Source organism: Diprion similis, chromosome 3 (genome assembly GCF_021155765.1).
Source record: "Diprion similis isolate iyDipSimi1 chromosome 3, iyDipSimi1.1, whole genome shotgun sequence".
In the NCBI taxonomy this organism is placed as follows: domain Eukaryota; kingdom Metazoa; phylum Arthropoda; class Insecta; order Hymenoptera; family Diprionidae; genus Diprion; species Diprion similis.
Window position 1 is genome coordinate 6,599,518 of NC_060107.1, and position 27,018 is coordinate 6,626,535.

The window sequence follows — 27,018 nt, forward strand, 5'->3', positions numbered from 1 at the left end:
CGTGAATTTCTTCCTACCATATTTACCATCGAAAAAATTTCATTACGCTTTTGGTAATTTACTTGCGAATATTTGAAGAAAAAAGCGCCTGCTTATTGTTTATAAAAAAAAAACGGGTTGTCTGTAAAGTCGGTTTACGGATGATAATTTTACGTGATAACGTCATAAGAAAACATTGGTGAAAAATTGCATACTTTTATGTATTGAATAGAATTATTATCACTGGATTATCATTATTTTGTATAATACAAAGAAGGAGTTAATTGAAAATCACAATTTTTTCTATAAATTAACATTTATTTCCACTTTTTTTCATGCCTTGCTATCGCTTGCACGCTCGGCTCAGGTGAAACGTCACTGCGGAACGTTCCTTGGGAACGTTACTACGAGTCATGCTTTTTCGTGAGTGCAGCCAACGTTCATGGATTTATTATCACGTCAAAAACAAGTTTTGATAAGAAAAAAGCTTCGGTCAGGTACAAGACTAACTATTGAACTGATGATTTTTTTGTTTAATTGATCTTACATGAATCAGTAAAAAATTATGATGATCACCGCAAAGTACTACTTATGTGGAACGGTTATGGCGATGATTTGGCCTATGAGATTTTTTTTTCGTCGTGAGCTTATCCCACTGCAGAGAGTTTCAAGTTCGATCTCGCGTTCTTCGCGAAATGATAATAAAATATGATGTCAGTTCGTTCAAGTCGACAACACTTCATCTTCATGTCGGAAATAATACAGATATACACAGCCAATTTCTCCAAACTGAAACATTAAAACGCATATTCAGAAAGAAGATTGTAGGCTATAGCAGATAAGGCTGACAGTCTAAATCACGCGGTTCTGAAACGAAAATAATACATAAAATAAAGTAGAAAACAGTAGACGCGGGACTTGAGTGAAATTTCAATTGTAGCGAGTTTTTGTTTTTGAAACAACTAAAAAAGATGTGATCAAAAATTCTTACCAAAAAAATTTCCATCATCTGCGGTAAAAGTGTGTGCGCAAGGACTTTGGGCAGCGGTGCGCTGGAAATCTTCTGCCAAAAGTTATTTTAAAAACGAAATATTAGATATTATCGCGATCTTACCTGAGCTTCCTCTCAAGAGGTAAAGCAGTTTAGGAGACCGAAATTTTGGTGTTTTTCGTGAATTATTTGCGATCGACAAAATTTCGGCCTCCTATACTGGTTTTCCCCCTTAAGATTGCACCTCATGAGCGAATGAGAATTTTGTCATCGCAGTTGAATAAATTGTTTATAGAAACGTTTCAGACTGCACTGTTTGCCAGACGTGTGTACGAAGCACTCATGCGGTAAATTTTCATTTGAACAGCCTGTAATCGATCTTTCGAGGGTTGACGCTTATCACGTGTAACGAATTCGAAACGGGGCCATTGGATCGCACAACTAATGAACAACAAATGTAATGAAAGTCTAATCATCCTGAAGGTGATTATCTCATCAGCGTTACAGCGAATGAATGATAAGCGGATTGCACACGGTATATGAATCAGGAATTAAGTCCGGATCAGGACCAGAGTGCTTCGGACCCACGACGATCATGAAGCTCAATACTTTCCCTTTATCCGCTATTCTGACGTGTGCCCCGTTACTTCTTGTCCATGGAAGCTCATGGTCAACCTTGCTCGCATCGCCGTATAATAACGGCGATTCTGGCAAGCGCATCATAAACGGACAGCAAGCCAATCCCGCAGATTTTCCATTTCTCGTGAGACTCTTGGCGAACGGATCACGCTGCGGTGGCAACATAATAAGCAACCACTGGATCCTCACTGCCTGTCACTGTGTATACAGGCATGAATGTCAGGCGATACGAATATACCCTTGGAATTGGCAGCGTGGCCAGCCACCGCCGATACACACTGCTCAGTGCGCGATCCACCCCCGGTACGACCCGAAACGGTACGCCTTCGACGTCGCCCTCATAAGAACTGTGGAAGACGTGGTCAGCGGTGGACTTGGAGCGATCTCCCTTGCGCCACCAGGTACCCGTTACTCCCCTGGCACGTCGGCCACCATCGTGGGCTGGGGAAGGATGGGATACAACGCATATCCCCAAACTCTTCAACGCGGACAGACGGTGCTTGTGCCCTGGGACGTGTGCAATTCCGAGCACACGGGTGGGTCGAATCGGTGCGGAGACAACCCGAACTGTAAGATTGAAACTATACCGAACAGAATATTGTGTGCCCGAGGCGCAGGGTCAGTTCCACAAAGTGTTTGTAGCGGTGATTCTGGAGGACCTCTTATTATTAACGGGGATCTAGCAGCGATCAACACTGGTGCAATAGTCGACAGTTACGACTCGTCGAGGGCAGGATGTGTACCTGGGAGTTCGACGATGCACACCAGTATCGTCGACTATCTGCCATGGCTATTTTCACTTGTTGAGCCTAGCGCGAATACAGCCGGGTTTCCGGTAGATCCGGAGTCCAGCGACTCTTTCGTCTGGGACGCTTGAGGGATATTCCCGGGCCAAGTTGGGTTCGAGTGTTGGGAAATAAATGGACGTCTGAGTAGTAGAAAGCGGGCTTCGAAATTTTCTCCACATACATACGATGATCGGTTTACTTTGTTGAACAAAATAATTACATGGAAAAATTCCGACACTGTGTTGAACGCTATTTCCGATCACCCCTCGAAATAAATTTCAAAGCGTCGAATCAACTTCTTGGTATCGTTGCGGACGATTATTCGTAAATTAATAAGAAGCATCTCTTTATTAAATAACTGGTATAAATGGCGTCGCTGTACGAGTTGGTGATTGTTTGTGAAATCTTGTTGGAAGAAATTTGTATTCACGCGGTATTCTTTAGTCGTTTTAAAAATGAAAATATCACTATTATCGAAATTTCATCGAAGTGCCCCCCTCAAGAGAATAATCATCAAACGTATAATGGAAATAAAATACATACGAAGAACTAATGCGATGCTGATAATCATTTTGATTTTCCAGTAGAGCTGAAAAAAAAATCAGTTTCAACACAGAAAAATTCGATTATAGAGAAATAAGGCGGTGTACCTACGCATAAGTGAGAAAAATAATGACAATTTTCCACTGTTGTGGGTAATCAAATCTCATTCAACTATCTGAAACTACTCACAATCAGAATGTAATTCATAAAATAACTGCATACACATAAATAAAAAAGATGTTTCCAAAAAATGCTCAATTTCGTAGTCTAATTAGGCAGAAAAGGTATCTCAAATACTTGCGAAAAATATATCTATTACATATTTTTTTCCGTAACGCTCATTTGCAGAACACCGTTTTCAAATCCCGTTCAAGAATTTTTTTGAACTACAAATCATCCCCTTTTGCGACCAAAACAACAAGACTGACCTGACTCGGGAAATCACTGGTGAAACAGAAAATAATACAATCAGTGGATGGCGTCTGCGTAAACATAAAGCCTATACACTGACAGAAATATCTGAACACTGAGATTATTCGTATTTCAACAGCCTACGGTAGATCACTTCCAGCGAAACGGGAAGCAGAAAGACTTTTTCATTCTTCGATCATTTCGTTATCTGCTGATGAATATTGAAACAAATAGATTCCTGAATACAAAGTTTCGTTACGTCCTCCAGACCTCGTATTCCACCCAGCATCCTCTCCCTTCTTCACCGAGTCCGCAGATTCATCTCTACACTGCAACTAGCGAGTCTCCTGCATTCTCCAAGCTCTTCACTCCAATCCTAGATCTTGGCACGTCCTCCCTTGGGGGAATAGCCATTAAGGAAGAAGAATCCTAGATCTCGCACGAGTCACTTCTCATTACATCTTTTCATCGCAATCGAAATCCTTTCGCGAAGCCAACTCCTTCAAATTGACCACTGTCGTCATTCAATTATTCCTAAGTTATCCAACCCTCATTCCAACCCCGGTTGTCCTAGAAATGAAAAAGCGATGCCGAATCAGTCTATTCCTTACCGCTCGGCAATAAACGACCTTCACGAACGCAACAATTGTATTGAAAATTTTTTATAAACTAAATCTATCACCTCCATATGCGGATAACTTCGATTGTTATGTCGGAAACTTGCACTGATATACTGCTTAAAGGTACGTTTTGTACATTATTGTACAAAAAGAGAAAATAGAGGGACCATCCGAGCTAACACGAAACTAAATTTTTTCCATCAGACGTCTTGTGGAAATCTTATGACGCAACTATCGACGACTGAAAGACGTCCAACGTCATAAAGACTTCATGGGTGGACGTAAGATCTCTTTTAGGTGTCCAAAGTCGCGTCCTATGACTTTCGCAAGACCTCTCATAGATGAACTTCAGTTTTGGGTTAGCTGGGATATTCCCAGTCAAAGTTTAGACCGCAAATGAAACATTTCATGCGCGTAAATATTATTAATCTCACACTGATTAAGACATAGTCGGTTATTTATCACGGTCTCAAAAGACCGACGAGGAAAATATTTCCAGTTATGAAGCAATCTTACGAAATTAGCTTGAAGTCATTTCAGGTCGAAGGTGATTGATTAAGGTGGTTTTATCACTCGCTAATCAAAATGTTAACATAGCGCCACTGATATATATACTGAATGAAAATTGTAACCGATGAGTGACACACCCCGAGGCATCGACGAAGGTCCCAGTGAACTTCGTGAGGAATCCATAAGACGTCAAAACCAGTGAAAATTTTGGTATATCTTAATGTCAGCCATGGCGATTATCTTCGTTGTGATTCAAATATTGTTCTGTGCCACACTGGCAATGGCACAAGAACCATCCGCCCGTCCTGTGGTCAACGTGTTTTATCAACCATTCTCCGGTAAGTGTTTTCCATAAAAGAAAGGAACGTCATTCGCTTCCATGTTAAATAAATTCTTTTATGTGATACTAACTTATGAACCATACGTTTGTCACGTTAAGCATTGTGAGGCGGTCTCTTTCGCCACACGTATTTACAATATTTGGCTTAGGTTCGCACCGTACAACGTAAGCTAACGCTCGGCCTGAAAAGACCTACTTTGGCTCCTTGATGCACAATCTACTATTTGCAAACGAATTCAGAATTCAATCGAGTTATTTTTCTAATTATCACCGTGTATGGTGATACAAGAAACGTATTGGTTTCGGTCGAAAATCATCCGTTTGTCTGTCAGCTTTTTAAAAAATCTTGAATTTATGTTACTTTACATTCAAATGATAAGCACTGAACATCGCCTCAACCCTTTTTTAACCTATGCTTGTATAGAACAGAATTCTACGTTCCGGTTTAAAAAGAAATCGCACAATGATCTCGAAATAACAGTGATTGAAAGGTCTCGAATGTATCAGATGATGGCCATAACAATTTGATGAATCCTATATACATTGAACGATGGCTTTTATCAGCAAATATTCAACTCTTAATTGTTTACAGACACTAAATCCTGTTTAATTATTTTTCCTTTCAAACAAAAGTTTTACGTTCCAGAATTCAAAACTGATGTGTTATAAGGTAATAACGTATATCAAAATATATTTAGTATACCACTATTTTTATCGTTTATCATTTTAACCAGTAGCTTTATTATAATGAGTTGCACTTTCTGTTGCATTTGTTTCTAATAACTCCCGCGGTAATCAGTGACACATTTCAAACTATGTGAATATTGAAAGATACGTTTCACACCAATAGGTGTTTGGTCAACCACAGGGTTCTCTTGGTAGGTATACATAAATATACACCTATAATTTTTATGTACAGGCTGCAACTGCGATTCACGTAATATGCCGAGACCGCCATACCTGCCGTGGAATCAACCGTCCGCGAAAAGAGACGATTACACGTAAGCCTTCACTTTCGATAGTTAATCAGATATATTGGTGTAATAGGTGTACGTTTCTTCGAAGTGCACACTGGTGCACTTCGTGTGACAAGTTTTGCGGAACTTCTGTTCACTTTTCTTAATGTTTTACACGCACAGGTACATGCCGGGTATTGGCGGTTACAAAGTTCACACGCGAGCTGTTTCGTGGAACGATGCTCGAATGACTTGCGAAGAAGAAGGCGGTTACTTGGCCATTCTCAACTCCATAGCCGAAGCGAACGCAGTCACTGAGTTGTTGAAAAAATCACCGCCAATCACTGGAGCACTTCATACGAATTTCGCCAGTATTGGATTTCACGATCTTTATCGGGAAGGCCAACATGTGACCATCCATGGTCAGACATTGGCGAAAGCTGGTTTTACAGGGTGGGGAGATGGACAACCGGACAATTTGAGTGGTAACGAAAATTGCGGAGCCTTGTTCCAAAGTGGCAAACTCAACGATGTCGCATGCGATACACTGTTAGGTTTTATATGCGAGGCATCAATCTGTTGATGAAGACATCTAAGAAGATAAATCGATTTTCATTGGCATGTATTACGCCATTGATAAATAACATGAAATAAGGGAATCGTCTTTCGACCGTCAAAATGATTTACGATCGAAAGTGATGTTATAATTAATCAACATATTCATTGGCTTACCTTCCAGTTTTATCCGTCGTAGAGGTTGGTTAAGTTTTAATTTTTTTCTTAGAGATCGATTGATGGGATTATTTTAATCCGATAATTGCTAATTGCGGTTAATAATGCTGCAATATAGTCCTTTCGAGTAACCAGGTACAAGACGAAATTTTATTAGTATATTTTCCAAATCGATTGACGTAACATCGAAAACTTCTCAAAATTAAAAAAGCGTGATCAAATAATCAACAAAGATAACAAATTTATATTCGTTTTCTAATCTTACGAAACATTGTGACCTGTTCAGCTTCTGAATTTTGTTTTTTAACATACACGTATAGGGTCACTGACTTCAGATGTTCACTAACCTCGATCGATCTTGCTGTAGTTCAATTCTGTAATCATGTGAAAGACCACAACATTTTCTGAACATTTCATGTTCAAAATCCATGTACGTATATTTCCAAGGCTTGGAAAATCCTATCTCTTCCGTAATAAAGAAAAAAATGTTTTAGATTGTTTTAACCTGTTACTTCTATTTACCAATGAATTCATTGCTTCCGTTTTCTCCTGATGTCTTTCCAGATTCATTTTCACTAGAAATTTAACAATTATTACTAACGCGGTAATGTAAAAAAGTATTGAAAGTTTTACAGAACGCGTCCCGAATCGTGCACTGTGCAGTCGAATTGCCGATTCCGGAGCGTCAGGCGTAAGTTGGAATTCTACACGATTTGTGCCTGAATAGATTATGCGTAAGACTGAATGGAAAGTAAGGGAAAAATCGTAAACCTCGCCTTTTTCTCGATGTCCCGAACATGGTCTGACACTGCGTCTGACCGTCGGGATTATCCGATCCTTCTCACATTCCGGTCAGTTTTAAGTCAGCTGTTCTCAATCACGGAATGAGCGCCCCGCCTGGACGAAAACTCAACACCTGCAAAAGTAGGTGTGGCTATAGAAGTTGTAGACCGCGTACCTCAACGACGGCTAGGTCTACACCGTTTACACCATGTGTTTATAACAGTTTATAACGTATTCCTTCCACCATAGCCAGTGGTGACTTCTGATTAGTAACCAATCGATCGTTTATCTCCAACAAAAACGTGTCGACAAGACTTCTTGAGCGATTGTTTATACGTGAATTGTTAACGCTGTTCGAAAATTAACCTTATTTATAATGCGTGTATCCCACAATGAGACACTGATTGTACGCAAAAAAATATGGCCTAGAAGCCTGAGTGATTTTGGTTCGATGACATTCATTTTAATAATAGTGCCTCTGATATACTGGTTTGAACTTTGGATCGTTTTACCGGAACTCTACGAGTTTGGAACGTTTATGTATTTTTTCCATTTTTTCATAGGAAATTATATGATGTTCAATATAGTGGCTAACTTTACATTTACCGTACTCTGTGACACAAGTACAAGGAGACAAATAATACCAGTTAACGCAGCTACAATCCGAGACGGTTGGAGATTATGCAGTTCTTGCGAGGCACTTTCACCGCCTCGTTCCTGGCATTGCCCTACCTGCGATACCTGCATTCTCAAACGTGATCACCACTGTATATTTACCGGCTGTTGCGTGGGCCATTACAACCATAGATATTTTCTAATGTTCGTTTTTTATCTATTCGCCGCAACTGCATACGCATTTATATTCAATAATATTTTCATTTGGAGCAAAATACAATTTGAATTTCCTATGTCAATTATAAAGGTCGTTTTTCCACTGGCAATATTTGTCTTTGGCTTCGACGGTTCTATCGAACAATTTTATTTGCTATTGTATATTGTATCTGTCGTCGGAATGTTATTCACAGGTGTTTTATGTGTCTACCACTTTCATCTTATATTTCAAGGACTGGTTTGCAACGAGAAGAACAAAAAAGACTATTCCTATAACTTAGGGTTTAAACAAAACATTATTGAAGTCTTTGGCCACAAGTGGTATTTTGCTTTGTTCAATCCATACGTTGAGTCGATACTCCCTCATGATGGTATCACTTGGGACACCGCATTGTCATGGAAGGAAAATAGCGAGAAAATGAGATAAAATTGTTTTGTCATGGCAGTGGTTTGGTTCTTCAATATATTTCACAACTCCAAGAACAAATTATTATTATTTGTGAAAGTTGTTGAAAAATTATATCATCTGGTCATTGTTTGTTGAAAGAAAACTGTAAATTGATGTAAATTAATTTATTTTAAGAAACACATTCCACATGAACCGTAGTTAGAAATATAAGTATTGAAATTGCCTTTATGCTTTACAAGATAAATTTTCCTAATCTGCTCAGTACTTACATTCAAATTTTTGCATTACACTAGTCTTGTTCAGTATACACAAAAATCTCGTCAGAAAGAACTTTTTGCACATTTCAGAAAAATTCTACCTTGCAGGGCAACAGACATGGACATAGTTATCCAGAAAATTCAGTATTTTAAGTGTTCCATCCAGCTTTTGCAATGAGCGAATTTTGTTCCTTAACACTAGTTAGTGTATTATCATCACCGAAGTGTCGATTTTTTTTCTTCCTGGACTTAAAATATGATGTTTACAAGGTCCCATCATATAAAACTATATTTTATTTACTTTTGCTTACTTTTAACTACATGCTGTAGTTTGTCCTCATTTTCAAGTTCTGCCAGCCTCAATTAACGTTATGTTACGAACATCTAGTTATTTCCTGTCACACGACTTGCGTTACTGGTGGAGGTTGCAGCCATTTGCTAGCTAATACATACGGATCTTTGATCTCTATTAACTACCAGTATAGTTCATAGTTACAGTGGTTGGCCAACCAGTGGTCTAAGCATATCAAATTGCCAAACATAACTTGCTAACACTATAAAACCATTCAGTGGTCATGGAGTAAATTTTAGGAATAGGGAAAACGCCATTCTGGAAAATGGGAATTCTCAGGGAACTTTTGACTGCACAGTCCCGGTAAACATCCAAATTAATGATTTATTTGAAATTTTTTTTTATTTCTAAAAACATCTTGCATATAATTACTGTATTTATTTAGTTTCATAATTCGTAATATAGGTACATATATATATAATATTTAATTTTTTTGTATTAGATTTAGGAAGTTTAACTAAAAGTTCAGTTACTTCACTTTGATAGCTTACAACCGTTTCATTTCATAACATCTGATTTCAATTTGACTTAGCGATTTAAAATATGAATGCCTTGGAAAGAATGGTGGGAATTCGGTTTTTAATTTTATCCACAACCGCATCCACCACATGGTCCTGGAGTATAAATGTTGGATGATCCTGTATTCGGTCTCCCAAGTCTGCGTGAAGGTGGACGTGGTGGTCTAAATACAAAAAAAATCTCAAATTGTCACACAGCAAAAATTAATCCTGATGCATATCTTGTTTGAAATGAATGTGTAATTCTCTTAATACAGATAATGAGTGCCAATGAATGGTTATGTTTGTCGCGTTGCTTTGATAGATCATGTATGTACCATTTCACCAATCATATGGAGGTTTCTAGAATAAATTCTCTACTTTGTTCACATTGATTATCTAATTCTGTTCTATATCAGATCACTGCAGCATGAACATGGCCAGTAAAAAAGCAAGTCAATCAGCCTTAAATTTTATACAACTGGAGTAATAAGGTAGAATTCAGTATAAAAAAAAGTAACACTTAGCATCCTTTTGTGTATGAAGTAGTGATCTTAAGATATCGCCACTACAGCATATAAACATGCCATGATTACATACATGATTTACAAAAGGTATAATTCTTGTTTCTTTGCTAACTTTGGTTTGCATCATTGATTTCATTTTATTGAAGCATACTGTATATAGCATAATTTGATAATGATAGAAAGTCATAAGTTAAATAAATATTGTAATGTACCCTGAGCCAGGCCTGTAGTCCCTTCTGTATGTGCCCTGATTGTACGAATCCTCAGATGTTCCAACGACACTTAAAACAGGGCTGACGAATGACTTGAAACTATAAATATATAAATTCTATCATCATGAGAAGTTATATTCATATCACTTAGAAGTAATAACATAAATTTATATCAGTAATGTAGAACCACATGGATCCACTGTTGGTCAATTTAAAGGTTTGTCCCAATTCAAGGAATGAAAGTATCCCTCTAAATATATTCAAATAACTTTTTCTATTTACATCACATTCGAAATTTTGAATCCCTATTGTTTAGTTAAATTGGCAATGATCGAATTGAGAGTCTAAGTATGAAATGGCAAAATTTTTTTTCATCGTTTTTGCACTTTTTAATACTTTATAAGGATTTAACACATTTAACTAGCGATTCTTATGATGAAACTTATTTATCTATTTGCACAATTGCCGTTCTAATAGTAGGTGCATAGTGAAAATATGAATAAGAGTTCTGCACTACATAAACTTTTGTTTGCATGCTGTTAATAAATGGTATAGACTAATTCTTGATTGATAAAAACAAGTAAAGCATGTTCTAACTGCAGAACAGAACCTTGAGCAATTGGCTGGGTCAAAATATTATCAACGGAAGTCATACACGTGTAATTTATAAAAAAGAAAAGTGTACTGATGAATCACAACTAAGAAAATAACATGACACGGTTTCGTTGGGCCTGTTAACAGTGATGTGATAAACGTCCCAAAGTCTCCGGTGGTTAGATGTGTTTTTTCTATTGAACAAGGGAGGACTCCTAGGATGCTGAATACCACTATTACTTACAACATGAAAAACATGTAGACAATTCCCAAAAAAAATGAAACCAATCTACGAGGCCAGGGTTCGGTCTGGAGCACAGATCCATCTGAGAATTGGTATAAAATTCTTTACGTTAGATGTATGTTTTTGACATTTTAATTTTTAACTTCGATAATTGTCAATATGTGGTTTACCTTCAGAAACGTATGCCATGTCGAACTCTTGGAGGTTCTAGAACACTTGTCAGTTGTCACTTTCTCAACGACGTCTTTCCGTCACTTGCTGTCATTTGCCACCATTGGTTACCTCACGGATGTGAAAATAGAAGAATGATGCCACGCGAGTAAGTTACTCCGTGGTTTACTCAATGCATGTAGTAAAATCACTAGCAAAACGGATTCGTCATTGTTGGCAAGCGTGCTAGTGTGAACAGAAGGAAAGGCGGTTGCCGGAGCGGGACGGCAACGACCCTGTAGTTGTAAAAGTTGAGGACTTGTCGCACCCCAGAGTGAGCCGATTGACCACCAGAGGGCGGGTCGAAAGACAGTGCGGAGCGCGTGGGTCCGAGCCTTAGAGCGTAGCAGTCGTTGTTGGAGCGCGGTCAGAGTCGGGTGATCTCGTGGAGAGCTTGGAGCGACAAATATACAAGCGTGTAAGCATTGAGGAGGGCTGTCAGCTATCGCGGTATTGAGGGATCATAGACTTACGAGTATATAAGGTCGTAGAAGCGTGGGCGAATGAACGAAGGCGTTTGGGAATGGGCGATTAAGCGAGAGCATCATGGCGAAAGCATTTTATCTGGGGTAGCTGGGGAATTGGCGAAAGCTGATAGAAACATTCATTCTGGATTGTCCGTTTTCGCCGTATCATGACCCGGGTCGCCGATCCGAGCGGTTTCCGAGGCTGGCCATCTCAAGGAGATGGTATATCCCTGGTAAGGCTCAGGGAGCCGAAACCAGGTGGGATTCCAGTCCTCGCGAGATAGTGGCTGAGCGCAAAGGTTGAAATAGTATCGCCTCGTCTCAGCCCACGCCTTGGTCGGTCGGGAGCAGCAGCGAAGGGCTCTCTAAAGTTGACAATACGGAAATCGGGCATGATTGGTAACCAGAAACTACAACGGTTTCAGAAACGACGTGAATCTGACAAGGTGGTCAATCGGCACGTCCGCTGGAACATTGTAGAGATTGTCAGTAAACCGGTATAATGACCGAAACGAGATTAATAAAACTGTCATTACCAGAAATCAAGGCTTTCGAACCAATCATTTGGATAACCAGTATGACCCCCTAACCATAGAAACTCGGATAGCGTCGCCAACAGTCATGTTAGGTGTTCGCAGCGCTCTTCTGCGAAACTTTTAAACTGGCTGAAACTCCGATTCAAATTTGACTAAAACGTAAAATAAATAATTTTTCATGCTCCAACACATCAGAAAATACTATTATTTGTAAACTCAGCTTTACAATCAAGTAAATAATTATAGCAGATAAATTATTTATTCCACGTTACAATCGAATTTGTATCAGGTTTCAGCCACTTCAAAGTTTCGGCTCGCGGCTATCAGGAAGGCGCTGTGGGCACCTAACATAACTAATAAACAGCGGATAAATAATGAATCTAACTAATAAATTTGTCCAAAAATGTCCGCGCGACGTCATCAGTATTCACATACTTTATGGTCCTGGATAATCGATGTATCTCAAGAAGGCTGTGGTTCCGAATCTCTCCGCAGTTGCTCTTGTTTTGTATGTGAATGCTAAATGTTGACATTCAACATGGCGGCATGTCGTCAGTGCTGTGCTGTGTCGTGGTGAGTTTTGTAAAAAATTTTAAGATTCTGTGTCTTCGTTACTTTAAATCTAGTTTACAATGTTTTATTTTGCAACTTCTAGAACTCTTGAATAACGCTACGGCGAGTCTCAATACAAATAAAGTAATATAATATACCATTTAACGGAATGTAGTCGGAAAAAATCTAAATACTTCACAATGAAGCATACACAACACATACATCGGAACATTATTTTGTGAAACTTTCAACGATAAATCAACATACGCGTATCTAAATTTGATTGTTCTGATTGAATAATTGCCGTTCCATACGCGGACACATTACTAACGTACTTTCGTGTGAGGTCAAACATACACAGCTTCTGTGGCCAGGTTGACACTGCTTGCTCCAATTTCTTATACAGCTACTAAAACTCTGATACATTGTCTATTACGTTTTGTGCTTGATAAGCTCGTTGTACTTTATCAAATGGGTGAAATGATCTGCACGTCCAATAAGTACTGCGGAATGAACGTGTCCTATTCACTTACATTCTTTTTTAATCACTATCAGTTCACATCAGTTGCGTGGCCCGCATATCCATCATCAAATAACTTGTAAACATTACAGTCACGACAACTCGTGTAATCTACTGAATATTTCGAAATGTTGTTGCCACTAATTCATGGACTCGAATTCAACAGTAAAGCAAATTAAATGATTTTTTATAATCTGGAATGTTTGATTATCTGGAATGAGTCATCGTACATTTGACAGAAGGATAATTGGTTACACAAAATGCTTTTCTCAGTTATCAAATTATTGTGTCATCTGTTTCAAAGATGATACCATCTGTCACTGATGTTGCTCTAACTAAGATTCGAACGATCAAAATCCTCATATCGTTCAAAGTAGCACAGTATGCCAAGCTACGTGCACCATCATTCTATTCAGACATCCTTTAATCCTTTATTTTAAGTTGAATTTAAGAGCAAAGCACATTTTGATGTCCTTTTTTACGTTAATTGCATTTGAGGTATCATTAGAGCAAGAAAAATAAGCTAATTTGTGTACTTGCATTCGCTTATATGCCTATCAAGTTACAATGCTAATCCGTTTAAAGTGGTCCTCAATGGCCCTTATGTATCCAAAAGACAAGTCGGCAAGCATTGAATTGATTTTACAAAATATTATAATATTGCATGCAATCATTTTGGTTCAACTCATTAGATGTTGACCATTTTTATTGGTTAATCAGTAAGTTTTGTACGTATTTGTTTACCTAGATTGGAAATACAAGTTACTACTGGTGTTATTTGAAAAATAAAAGATTCGATCGTCATATTCATCAACGATAATATATAATGGTAAATTGTTGAAATTTGCCAAATAGTTTGTATCATGATGTTGTGCATGTAAATCCTAGTTTTCATCATGGTAACGGCGCAATAGGAACCAGAACATCTGGTAAAATTAAAGAACTATGTTCACGAAAATCTCAAAATTTAAGTCTTTATCTTGAAATATAATTCGGCCATTATTTATTCCTTTAAATCAAATTTCTTCTCTTCGAATTGTTGCCATATCGAATGAGTAATAACATTTTATTTTCAACATCCAGTCTATAGAATAAACTGATAGAAGTTACTTATCTTCTATGAATGTTGTATAATTAGCCTGTAATTGCTGGGACATAAAAATTTCAGCTTTTTTACTGATCAACAATATCTCTTTTTATTATGCGTGGAAAAAAAATAGTGTACAGTCAATTCTCTCAATAATGCCTCTCGCAATAGGGCCGTTTCCTCTCAGCAGAGTTCAGCAACTTTCTCCACTACTCCAGTTGAACGCAGCGTAGTCACAATTTTGTCAGATAGTTTCGTAATAGGGCCATCAACAAAAGTAAATTCTTGAAAGAAAACAGCGTAGCTGTTATGAACTTTTGGCGGCGGTATTGCTAGAGGCTTAGTTCAAATCACTATGAATGTATATCTAGCTCATTGGTGGGGGTTTACGAATTCTTAGAAATATCTTCCCCTATTCTGCCATGATTGGTCGTATCGAGACAGTCACCTGTACTTAGAAAATTAAAATACAAGCAATGAATTAATAGCAATGTTGGAAAATTTTGTAACAGAAAAGTAGGGGCAACCCTGAAATCCCACTTCTGGAAAGTTAGACAAACAATAATTGTTAAAGCTTGCAATGCTAACATAATGACACATTATTCTTCTAATTCATTTTTTTGCGACTTCAGAATTGCATTCAAGAGGCTGAGTTTGCAAAATATATGAGTTTGCCTTGCTGTATTACGATTTACCGCTTTATTTCTGACTTATATTCAATTTTTCGTGCTCAGATTCATCATAAGCATTCAAATCGCATCACTCTGCCTAGCTAGCAATACATTATAATTTGTAAATATTTAGTCAGAGGCACTCACTTCTTTATGTCAGTTTGAGATACTCAAAATGCATCCACTGAATCTTGATGTTGCTTTCAGCTCTTTTTTCTATTTTATCAGTAACATGGACCATTTGACAATTTTTAGAACAGTATTGTCTGAATTATTTTGAATATACATTTTCGATTTTATACATAAATTCCACATGTACGATTTCGAGAAAACAGATACTATGTACGAATTATTGTACAGTATATCACATGTGCTAAAATGATAGGAATTCAGTGTTCCGTAAAAATAAAAAAAAAAACATTTAGCCAAAGTGGGAGCTGAGACTATCAACAGGCTAAAACAATATACACATTCCTACATTAACACTGTTTTAAAACATACTGCCACTAATCATCGTGTTTTCCATCATTTAGTTCATTTTATCTGCTATCTGATCTGAATTATTGCACTCGAATTTTTAGATACATCCTACCTATACTGGCATGTTTTCAGATTACTTGATTAGTTGCAGTTTGGAATATCTACCGAATGATGCACTAAAGCAAACATATCTAACATTTCAAAATCGTCAGTTTTCAGAATATCGTTTCATTTTTGGTAAATGTTAGAAAAGTAAAGGGATTTTATCGATTCCAAAATCTTAGTGATTCCGCTAAAAGAAAATCAATGAACAAATTTGTCACAGTGAATGAAAACTGTTGTAAACAAACTCCTTTTGATCTAAAAATAATTGAAAATAACAATTCACCAGCTCAATATCTAATTCACCTACCATCCAGAGTATTTTTGGTGTAGTATTCTTAAGTTCAGATGATATTGGTGTAGTTGATTCATGACTGTATTATTTTTTTGTTCCAGATTGTGTAATTGTTAGTTTAGGATATTTTTGAAATCAACGCTCACTGTAAATTCCACATTTAAAAGCTGAAGAAGAAAACGATACTCTAGGATTATTGGAACGACACAACCACACTCAGCACGCATTGAAGACATCTGAGGATTTTCAAGCCAACATTTATCCTTTAAATCTCCAATGTTTTTGATTTATTCCTTTTATAAAGGATGACTGATGTTTAAGAAAAACACAGTTATTCTCGAACAAGCTAAATTTAGTAATTATCAAACAGTTGTTATGATATTATTAATGCAAAGATTCATGGAAAGTATTGTTCGTATGATATGATGTGTTAAAATATTTTGTACACATATTAATCATTCGAAATACTCATGCTAACCATATTGTTCGTTTGTAAACTGTGTATGCAACCCGCTTAATGAAAAGGAGCTAGGTACTCTGCGTAGTGGTGACCCTGCGATTGTGATTGCTGCCTTGGCTGGGATTGTGCTAATTTGATCTGTTAATGGGACAAAAGAGTTATCCACAATTTGAGAGTGCCAAGTTTGCTAAGAATAAGAACAGCCGTGGTAGTTCTCGTTAAACAATCTACCACAATTAACAAAATACCTGTGTCACCTTCCTCCCTAGTTGCCGGTCACAAGAAAATCTGCATTTCAGCAGCGTTTCCAAACAAAAGGAAAAAAAAAAAAAACACGCCTTTCTCCCTCTTTGTTAAGTTCTTGTAACGTTGTAATAGTAAACAAATATATAAGGTACCAAGAACCATTCTGTGATATCTATGTTAACACTTAAATAATTGAAAAGACTAAAAGTTCTAAATATAAGTATATATATTGCAAAGGAGCAGAATCGAAGACAAAAAACAAAATTTGAAAAGAATTAAAAAAAAAAAAAAAAAAAAAAAACGACAAAAAAAAACCTAAAAACAAAAACAAAAAAATTCAAAAGAAGATAAAAAATAAAATAAAATAATTCAAAGTCAAATAATAAATTACCTATAATCGATTGACGGAGATATTTAAAATTAACATAAGAAGAGAACAAAAAAGTAACGCTGAAAACTTCAAATAATGTCCAATAATCCTCAGTGGAAAACGTTCCAGCCGCCAATCATGAACTCCGACCCAGCAATACTTGACTACAAGTCCATGACCATCCCAAGTCCCAAGGTTGTAGGCGGGCCGCACCAATCAGGCGGCGGGTACCGCAATGGCACTAGTTACAGTGGAGATCACTTCATGGGTTCACCTCCTAGCTGTGGAAAAAATTCGTCAAGTTATGTAAATTATCCTAGTTCACAGACATCACCACGTAACGGCACAACCAGATTTCCAATTGGCACGTTCACTGGTATGGAAGGAGGCATTGGTTATACAGGAGAACCTGCGACCAATAATTCGTCTTACCAAGATCAATCCAACAACCAAGGCACCCGTGAGACTGGAATAATCGAAAAATTATTGGTGAGTCACCATGTTTAGCCCTATCATACTGTTATGAATGTGTTGCCGTGTCCGATTTAGTAAAGCTTGTAACTTTTGTAAAATCATCCGATGCTTGCCTTTGGTGTAGCTTACTCATACATCATCCTTTCTTCCATGGCTGTGATAATTCCATTATTCCTTGCCGAGTACACATGTATCAGACAGATAGTTTAAACATGAAGGTATCGAAGCAAAAAAATGGCTCGTCTAATTAACTTCAGAAAGTATGAATAAAATTACTTGACATGAATTTGACTAAAACGTTTTCTTAGAGTAGAAAAAATTTGTGCGCTATTTTATCATTGCTTTATTGAAAAATACATTGACATTGTTCAAAATTCAATATTATTGATCGTTGAAAGTATCCATTTCTGATGGAAATGAGTACTTATTCATCGAAATTCGACAAACAATACGATAGTTGTACTAAAAAAATTTACTCAGACTATGATCTTTTCATAGTTATTAATAAGTGAATTTTTATTTCACCATTTCTTGTTCAATTAATTTTTTCACCAAACCCAACATCTGATACATCCTTAAGAGAATGGCTCTAAACTCCTGTAGAAATGGTGTAATTTTAACAATAGTTAAAAAATCATTTCACTTCATCTTACTTTATACTTATTAACTTATGTTAACTTTGTTTTTTCCATGTGATTCACAGCATTCTTACGGATTTATACAGTGCTGTGAGCGGCAAGCCAGACTGTTTTTTCATTTTAGCCAATTCAGTGGTAATATAGAGCATCTAAAAATTGGAGATCCCGTTGAATTTGAAATGACATATGATCGACGAACAGGAAAACCTATTGCTAGTACCGTGAGCAAGATTGCTCCGGAAGTGGTAAATAATACAAATAATAACATTGGTCATTTCAAAACCTACTGTTGCAGCTTGCTTCAAGTCCATGCAATCGTTCCAATGAAGAGAATTTTGAATGCATTTTCATAATCTCCAATTGCTATTGATGACTCGCGTGCGTGTTTTCGCTAATCCGTTGTAAAGAGTAATGGCTGCGTAGGTAGATTATAATCAGGATAACTTCTCGAAACAAAATTTACAAGTACGGTCAAAGCTACGAAACATTTTTTGAAGATTTTATGAAGATCCAATTTCAATTACTTCTTTTGTGGCAACTCGTTTCCAAAATAGGATAACAAACACACGCATATCAACTGCCAAAAGCAACTGAAGATAATAAAAAAATGTTTGAAATATGCGTGGACTGGGAGCGAGCAAGAACTGAGCTTCACAGATATAACACACAGGCTTACAGTGCAATCTCAAATCTCCATAAATAAGTAACACAATAAGTTCTATAAGTTCTCTCAATTCTTGAGATTGACTTCCATCGAGCTATCATTGTTTGCAAAGAAATAGACTGAGTGATAACGCAATTTAGTAACAAACAATTTGATATCAGGTGAAAATTTTGAAATGCTGAAAAAAATGATGAATTTGCAGGTATTGAGTGAAGAGAGGGTTACTGGCAACGTAACAACAGAGCTTCACAGTAGCGGCGATTCGCAGGGACGAATTAGCTATGAAAATCGAGGCGAGTGTTTCTTCCTGCCTTATACCAAAGATGATGTAGAAGGAAACGTCACTCTGCGTGCCGGTGACAAAGTGTCTTTTCAAATTGCTACTAATCAACGGTAAGTGTTGGATGTGATTTCTTACACCATTACTGTAAACCATTCGTAGACCATTTACTGGCTTATTGATGTTTATAATCTTGCAGTTGTTTTCAAAATCGATTTTCACAGAATCTAAAATAAAATATAAAAATGTGTGGCAGTTATGAAGTAATTTTTTTGATTCATCTAATAAATAATTGATCATTTTTATTTTCATTTAATTTATCTCTGCCCTTGTGGAAAAGACAGGGCACAACTCTGGTGTAGGCACTCTTACTGCCCACTGCTCTACGCCTTGCAGAATTCATAAACTAGCATTTTAAGTTCTGTTTGTTTCTTATTGTACACTGCCTTCTTGAGTATTTAATCTATAGCTTGAATAGTTTTTTGGTCAACTTCAACTTAGGGATTTCACTTTGTACCTAATCCAAGTTAAAATACCATTTCAGTGAATCAATTTAATTATAAACAATGATAGCTACCTAAAGTGCACTACTAATTTACCTCTAATGGTATTAAGCATAAGATGTTTTCATGTTTCAGAGGTAACTTGGGCGCTTGTCATGTCAGACTTGAAAATCCAGCCCATCCTGTCCGTTACCGCGGAGTAGTTTGTTCAATGAAAGAAAGTTTTGGCTTCATTGAACGAGCCGACGTTGTAAAAGAGATTTTCTTCCACTTTAGTGAGGCCAAATCAATGAAAGATGAGTTAAGACTGGGAGATGATGTTGAATTTATAATACAAACGCGAAATGTAAGTTCACTTATTACAACTAAATTCAAACTGAGAAATAAATCAAGACATATGGTGTCACTCGATATGGAAGATAAAAAAATAAAGAGAAAAAATTCTTTATCAATTTGGTGACATAACACAGTTTTGATTAAGCAGGGTGGTAGTTGCGCGATCCCTACAAGTTCACATTAACTGAAAGAATTGAGTATTCTTTAATGGAACGAACATGTTTCTTAAAAATTGAGTGCAACTGACTGTTCATTTATGGTAATAATGTGTCAATTGAATTTAAGCCAAGGATTGCAGAGCTTATATTCTGTTCATTTGTTACAATGATGAATATGAATGTTTTAATCAAACGTAAATGAATATCTGTTGAGATGCTACAAGTTTAGAAGATCCCCTCGCAAGAGGTTACTCGTGAAACTGATATTACATCTCTATAATATCAGAAAGTCTAGTTGGGGCATGTTTTGTACCTTGCAGTCTGCACAGCATTCTGTAGTTTTATCGAAGTGACCATACTCTCTCAGCGATTCGAACATTGTCCGTAATGCAGTTTAGTGGACTATTCAACTTGTCAATAGCGATAAAACCGGATTTCCTATCTTCTAATACTCTCAAGTTTTGATCATCAGAAATTTAGTGTTCAATCAGTCTTAAATGAACAATTTTATAATCTTGTGATTAGCAAAAAGTATACTTGTTTCCTTATCAATTTTTTTAGGGCAAAGAAGTCGCATGCAATATTACTAAATTACCACCAGGATCCATTGTCTTTGAAGAAGTCGGTAATGAAGTTGTAAAAGGACAAGTATTGAAGCCTTTGGAGAGAGGTACAGCTGCACGTCATCAGAACGATCCATTGCCTGGCCGAATCAGATATAGAGCTCCAGACCATTCTGAAGTGGAAGTGCCCTTTGGGGATAAGGATCAAAAGGGCGATTTTACATTGAGGTGAAACGTGATATCTGAAATGATAATCCAATAGTGTTGAGGTTTATTTTTATGCAGATTGAATATTGAAACTTTCATTTCCTTAAAAACAATCTAATTTTCTTTCTAGACATGGTGATTGGGTTCAGTTTCGCATTGCAACTGATACCAGAGACCAACTGAAAAGAGCAACAGAAATCTCTTTGCTTCCTGAGTCCTTTTCTGTGTCAGGAGAACGCCGTGAACAAGGCATCATTGCTGCACTAAAAGAGGGTTTTGGATTTATACGTTGTGTTGACCGAGATGCAAAACTTTTCTTCCATTTCAACGAAGTTCTGGATGTAGATAGAGAAATCAGTGTGAATGACGAAGTCGAATTCACAGTTATACAAGTATAAATTTTGTGTTGATAAATTCTGTCTAACCTACTGTTTTTAATCTCTCAAATTAACAGTATAACCGTAGCAAAGGAACATCTCTAAAAAAAAGTCTGCCAAGTTTTCATTTAAACATAAAGTATGCGATTGGTGAGAAATTAAAAGCAACGTTTCAATAAATTTTATTTCGTAGCATATCTACGAATAAGAGATTATATCTGTCTACTCTCATTACCATTAGTTTCTGTATAAAGACGTGATATTAGCAGACTTTTTATCTTCACGAGTCGCAGGCATGATGAATTTAAATATCCACACGTTGCTAGAACTTATAGAGAATATTTACTCTTTTTTTTTTAATACATGGATTACAATTGGAGTTATATTCAGTAGTAAATTCTCAAAGTTTCAGTACACATTTTCAAAAGTTCTCGAAGAAATTTGACAAATTCTACATGTAAAAGAAATTGTTAACTGAATGTCTCAGTATTGACTCAACCTATGGGTATGCGTTCGTCATCAAAGATTCTCTCATATTTTCGCTTATGATGATTTTCAAAGCTGGAACAACCATGAATACAGTTCATAATTATTTCAAAAAAGCTACCATAAATTTACAGATATTTTGATATCAAACTCACGAAGCCATGAATTTTAACTTTATTATCACATAAATGTTGATGTTTCTTATTTAGGATCCATCGTCATCATTCTCCAATTCTCGACAGAGCGCAATTAGATTGAAACATCTGCCATCAGGTAGTGTTCAATTTGAAAGTGTTATAGAAACAACTGTACCAGGTAGTATAGTTCAAGATACTAATGGCATTGAACCTGGCCTTATTGGTTATTTAAAAGATGGCCAACAAAAGAATATTATCTTTTTCACAAAAGACTGTGACCCAAAAAGTATTCCAAGGCTTGGTGACAAGGTGCGAAAGTTTCGTTAACTTGATACCGTTACTTTCTTCAATACACATAATGTTTTGCTTTAATCGTCCTATCTGTGTTTCTTTTTCTCCAATTTCTTCTGTTATGTTATCAATGTCTTTCAACGGATTTAATCATTTTAAATTTTCTGGAAAATTTTCGAATAGCAAGTACTTTCAAATTGAAATTATACCAGAAAATTTCTATTCCAGGTCACATTCAACATTTGCCAAGTAAAGCGAAATAAAGAGCTTGTCGCCGTAGACATATCATTAACAAGTCCGAACGAAAAAACTCAGAATGGAACTAAAAAATCAAATGGCTCGATTATCCAAGGTTTTATTGCAGCCCTCAAGGATGGATTTGGCTTCATTGAGACTGTGAATCACGAAAGGGAAATATTTTTTCACTTCAGGTAAAACAAAATAAAGTGATATACTTTGACAATGACTTGCAAAATTATATACACTTTGAGCTGATGATTATCTTTTTTGTATGGCTTGTATTTCCCTGGTAAAAACACGATACTAGATTTCATTTACGAAATTCGCTTGAGGTGTTGAAGTATTTTTTTTTTTTTTTTTTTTCTAATAAAATGTAAACCCGATCATAAATACGTAAGTAGGTAAAAAATGCATTTCTTTTCTATATCCATCATAGTGAAAACGCGAGTAGAGAATATATATGTATATATGTGTTTCATATTTTTAGATTTAGACTTTTCCTTTTAAACCATCAACAATCAATAATGAATATTCAAAAAATTAATTTCATAACTCTGCCAAAGTGCTTCTAATAAACATTCCACTCAGATGATAAAAAATTCGATATTACTGTCTTGTTTGATCCAAAATAGCTTTCGTATGTTGTAATTTGATGAGCATCCTTATCCCTTTGCACTTAGATATATTTCGAGGTCAACCGAATATATTTTAAGATTGCAAGTATTGGTTAAATCTGCATAACAGATCCAGCCCAGGAAATACAAGTTTACGTTTCTACAATTGCGAATTCGTTTAATGGAACCGAAATTAGAATCGAATTGGTTATTATAGAAGACTTGCACTTTTCTTATGCCCCTACCTTCTACTGTCTATCTAAAACTCTTTGCGTTGTTCTGAAAATGGTTTTCAATATTTATCTATGTACCATTAGATACCAACAGCCTTAGTGCTGAATCAGACACTAGGAGAATTTTTTTTGGATTTTATACTAGAAGTATGGTAAATATTGTAAAATCTTATCATCGGAAGTGAAATCTTGAATTTATGTCTAGTAATTTTGACGGTGAAGCTAATACTTTGGAGTTGGGAGCTGACGTTGAATGTACTATTGGCACTGGAAACGGCCGGGGTACAGGTGGTTGTGCAGCTGCAGAATTTGTACGTTTGGTGCCTCGTGGAACAATCCCTAGGCCAGTATGTACCGGGGAAGTACTAGATGGTACAGTTGTTCGACCTCTAAGAAGCGCAAATCCTGACCAAGTTGAATATGCTGGGTTAATCAAAATAAATCCCACTACTGAAGACGAAGAGACACCGGAATATGAATTTGGAATCATGGGTCTTGTGAATAAACGTGAGCTGTTACAATCCGGTGATCCGGTTCAATTACAGGTAGATGCAGCAGGGCATGCTTGCAATATTGTAGCTGTACGCAAAAAACGAAGAGCAACAGTTGATGCAGTTAAAGGTCCGTTTGGATTTCTCGCATACGAAGTTGATGAGGGAAAAAAATTGTTTTTCCATATGAGCGAAGTTAGGGATCATGCTACTCTTCAACCTGGTGACCAGGTTGAATTTGTTTTGGTCACAAATCAGCGAACCGGAAAATCATCGGCATGCAACGTAACCCGTTTAAGGTAATTAAATGTGGCAATAAAAATTTCTCGAATAACATGAATAAAAAAGTTTTTCGTACATTTCATTGGCAGACTGCTGTTTCCTAAATCTGATGTTACAAAGAAATTGAAAAATGCTGAAGTTTCAGGACAAATATTAAAAATGATCATCTTTTGACCAGTTTCACTTCAAATTTTCGAAAGCAACTACATTCTTTGTACTAACATTACATTAACTCTAATCTGTAGATTTGTCGTTGTGCGTGATCTGTAGAAATTTAATGGAATTATGAATAATAAATTTCTAATAATATCCAGCAATTATTGACTTGTTTCTTGTAATTTACAGCGACGTGGTCCAACAGCGGCCTGAACGGCTGATAAGCCGTCTTCGTACCATTTCATTGGAAGATACAGGCCCAAAATTAACAGTTGTCAGACAACCACGAGGGCCGGATGGGACTCGAGGATTTGGCCAGGAGAGACCTGCCCACATTCCTGGCGCTATTCAAGAGTAATCTTGTAACTACCGATGATTATTTATCCAAATTGTACCTACATTAAATATTTTTAGTCCATGCACTTGAACGCCGAGATTATTATTATGAACTTAAAGGTAACCAAATCGAGAATAATAATTAACAATAATAACATTATTAATAATAACTATCGTAATAATAATAATCGGCAATTTGGACGCTAAAATTATCAGAAACAACGAGTCATTTTATCTCCAGAAACAATAGAGGTAAAAAAGGGGGCAGTTAGTCCAATCTATTATTTGAAATGAACTTTGCTTCTGTAGCTACAATTTTTACGCTGATTTGTTTTTTACTGTTTTGCAAGTATACAAAAATTTGTTCTGCATTGTTTTTCGTTCGGTTTTTTTTTTTTTTTTTTTTTTTTTTTTCTACAAAATGTAAAACCCGTAGTTATGGCAAATGTTGCATCTGATAACTATTTTAATTTGATGCAATCAGACAAATCTGAAAAAAAAGAAGTTTGAAAGTTTAAAAAGTTTATTCAATGAGTTGCAAAATGAATCGGACCTGGTGTTTGGCTGTATGATAACCATCCAGCTGGGTCTAGCATAGATTGCAATGTTCTAAAATCAACTTTTCCTGTTTGACTTTGTAAAAATATACTTACATGTTGATACAACTTTTATTTATATCGATTTGTTTGGACTATTTGTGCTACCCAGAGTTCTACACTCACTGAGACTAGGCATATTATAGTACAATCACACACATGCTGTGTATGTGTATGATCGAATTGGTTAACCATGTCTTAAATGAGAAAATTGCATGACTGAGCTAATGAATTATCTATTTAAGTGCATGATGATGATAATGATGATGATAATCGAAATGATGAAAGCGATAAAGGTGTACAACTGTGCGTCTCTATTATATAAATTATTGTATCGCGAAATCAGTTAATGAAATGTTTACGAATTTGTAAAATACAAACCGAAAGAAATAATAAGAACCAAGAACATATAAGTTAAATCTGGCCAATCGTCTGTCGTAGATAATATATTTTATACACATACGTACACATACTTCATGCATACGACGTGTATACATGAGTGCTGTGTTGGTGTTGACACGCGATGCGCGCGCTCATGTGTATATATTTATACATATGTATGTATGAATATGTAGACATGATTCACACCCAAGCCCAAAATCGTAAATTTCGCGAATTGTACAGCAATTTTTATACAAACCGCAAAGGGTACGAACCATTTTGTACCAAGTGCAAATTATTGAACTTGGTACAAACATTTTCGAACAGTTTGCGCTATGTAAAAAATTGTTATGCCAAACTGTGAATATCAAAGTCTCGTATAACTTGGTACTGGACTTCTTGTACATACAAAGCCTAAAAGAAACGTATACATAGATTAGGGTAGAACAAAAAAATGCCGTTTTCGCCATGAGTCTTTCCTTAACACTGAAAAGTTGTTGCTCTAACTCTAAAAATCCACCTGAAAGAATGTTGGGTTTATATCAAATGCAACTCTTTGGTCATGAATGTTTATTATTCATATAATTGAAATGTAGTGGTTCTCTAGGAACCGGAAGATGCAGCCCTATAACAAAATTCTTTTGGATGGGTTTCAAAAATGCAGAATACAACTTCTCAGTGTATAGGAAAAACTGATTTCGAAAATTCAATTTTTTCGTTTTATTCTAATGTACATATGACGTATACATCTGTATGTGTGTATGTATATATATATACATATGTACACACACACAGGTATGTACGTAGATAAATTGTGAAGTTCCTGATGCAGTCTCGTGTTGTCAAATCAAATTAGTATTACACATGCAGTGAAAATGTGATGAAATTATTAACCGTCTGTGAAAAAATTGAATAATCCACATTTTATAAGTTTGCCATTACGACTGTGACGGATATAGACGTGGCACTACTTAGAAATAGACGAAAGAATAACATAATCATGTAATACATACACAAGCACGATACAAATTAAGCGCTTGTCCTAAGGCCCATAGATCCAACACATCATATGCATACATACTGTAAAACTATTGGTGAAAAATAAACATTGGAAGCATCAACGAAATATTTCCTACTTCATAGTATTTTATTTGATAATACTTGTAGTCGTATATTTATTCATCAGTTCCACATTCTCAAGCTTCAAAAGCTTCCAATAGTAAAGCGGAGTAACACTGCTTGCTTTGTTACCAAAACATGTTACTATTGTACAGTAGCAATGTGATATTCAATGAGTGTCGCAAGTAGTATTTAAGTCAAATACCAAGCGCAATCAAAACTTAGGTAAAGCTTGTAGACCACCA

The 27,018-nt window shown here is 36.3% G+C and overlaps 5 protein-coding genes and 1 long non-coding RNA gene across 6 annotated transcripts; 5 read left to right on the forward strand and 1 right to left on the reverse strand.

Moving 5' to 3' along the window:
- Positions 1-1,469: 1,469 nt before the first annotated feature.
- Positions 1,470-2,486, forward strand: LOC124404656 (chymotrypsin-like elastase family member 2A). The gene has a single exon (XM_046878991.1). The coding sequence runs from the start codon at positions 1,485-1,487 to the stop codon at positions 2,484-2,486; it is 1,002 nt and encodes a 333-aa protein (XP_046734947.1). The 5' UTR covers positions 1,470-1,484.
- Positions 2,487-4,710: 2,224 nt separating this feature from the next.
- LOC124404657 (hemolymph lipopolysaccharide-binding protein-like) lies at positions 4,711-6,360 on the forward strand. Its single transcript, XM_046878992.1, has 3 exons — positions 4,711-4,819; positions 5,741-5,822; positions 5,961-6,360. The coding sequence occupies exons 1-3, from the start codon at positions 4,711-4,713 to the stop codon at positions 6,358-6,360; spliced, it is 591 nt and encodes a 196-aa protein (XP_046734948.1).
- An 885-nt stretch (positions 6,361-7,245) lies between these two features.
- LOC124404038 (probable palmitoyltransferase ZDHHC24) lies at positions 7,246-8,690 on the forward strand. Its single transcript, XM_046877850.1, has one exon. It carries the CDS (start codon positions 7,669-7,671, stop codon positions 8,548-8,550), a length of 882 nt encoding a protein of 293 aa, XP_046733806.1. The 5' UTR covers positions 7,246-7,668; the 3' UTR covers positions 8,551-8,690.
- Positions 8,691-9,582: 892 nt separating this feature from the next.
- LOC124404043 (selenoprotein K-like) lies at positions 9,583-11,600 on the reverse strand. The gene is made up of 4 exons (XM_046877854.1): positions 11,386-11,600; positions 11,216-11,297; positions 10,378-10,476; positions 9,583-9,823 (listed from the first exon to the last, which is right to left on the reverse strand). Exons 1-4 carry the CDS (start codon positions 11,402-11,404, stop codon positions 9,727-9,729), a joined length of 297 nt encoding a protein of 98 aa, XP_046733810.1. The 5' UTR covers positions 11,405-11,600; the 3' UTR covers positions 9,583-9,726.
- Positions 11,601-12,862: 1,262 nt separating this feature from the next.
- Positions 12,863-17,108, forward strand: LOC124404044. Its single transcript, XR_006928973.1, has 2 exons — positions 12,863-13,001; positions 16,237-17,108. It is a non-coding gene; the product is annotated as an uncharacterized LOC124404044 (long non-coding RNA).
- Positions 17,109-17,187: 79 nt separating this feature from the next.
- Positions 17,188-25,733, forward strand: LOC124404033 (cold shock domain-containing protein E1). Its single transcript, XM_046877843.1, has 10 exons — positions 17,188-17,700; positions 18,389-18,568; positions 19,190-19,380; positions 19,906-20,116; positions 20,826-21,055; positions 21,165-21,426; positions 22,107-22,343; positions 22,554-22,756; positions 23,618-24,202; positions 24,531-25,733. Exons 1-10 carry the CDS (start codon positions 17,308-17,310, stop codon positions 24,697-24,699), a joined length of 2,661 nt encoding a protein of 886 aa, XP_046733799.1. The 5' UTR covers positions 17,188-17,307; the 3' UTR covers positions 24,700-25,733.
- The last annotated feature ends 1,285 nt before the right edge of the window (positions 25,734-27,018 follow it).

What these genes read in the sequence shown, in the direction of transcription:
- LOC124404043 (XM_046877854.1), bottom strand. An exon ending in GTCTACATGTTTTTCATGTT is followed by an intron (nt 10,477 to 11,215) that starts GTAAGTAATAGT and finishes ATATATTTATAG; the next exon opens with TTTCAAGTCATTCGTCAGCC. An exon ending in GACTACAGGCCTGGCTCAGG is followed by an intron (nt 9,824 to 10,377) that starts GTACATTACAAT and finishes TTTTGTATTTAG; the next exon opens with ACCACCACGTCCACCTTCAC.
- LOC124404657 (XM_046878992.1), top strand. Translation starts at nt 4,711, where the DNA reads ATGGCGATTATCTTCGTTGTGATTCAAATATTGTTCTGTGCCACACTG. An exon ending in GTTTTATCAACCATTCTCCG is followed by an intron (nt 4,820 to 5,740) that starts GTAAGTGTTTTC and finishes TTTTATGTACAG; the next exon opens with GCTGCAACTGCGATTCACGT. An exon ending in GCGAAAAGAGACGATTACAC is followed by an intron (nt 5,823 to 5,960) that starts GTAAGCCTTCAC and finishes TTACACGCACAG; the next exon opens with GTACATGCCGGGTATTGGCG.
- LOC124404038 (XM_046877850.1), top strand. Translation starts at nt 7,669, where the DNA reads ATGCGTGTATCCCACAATGAGACACTGATTGTACGCAAAAAAATATGG.
- LOC124404656 (XM_046878991.1), top strand. Translation starts at nt 1,485, where the DNA reads ATGATAAGCGGATTGCACACGGTATATGAATCAGGAATTAAGTCCGGA.
- LOC124404033 (XM_046877843.1), top strand. Translation starts at nt 17,308, where the DNA reads ATGTCCAATAATCCTCAGTGGAAAACGTTCCAGCCGCCAATCATGAAC. An exon ending in GAATAATCGAAAAATTATTG is followed by an intron (nt 17,701 to 18,388) that starts GTGAGTCACCAT and finishes TGTGATTCACAG; the next exon opens with CATTCTTACGGATTTATACA. An exon ending in GAAATATTTTTTCACTTCAG is followed by an intron (nt 22,757 to 23,617) that starts GTAAAACAAAAT and finishes ATTTATGTCTAG; the next exon opens with TAATTTTGACGGTGAAGCTA.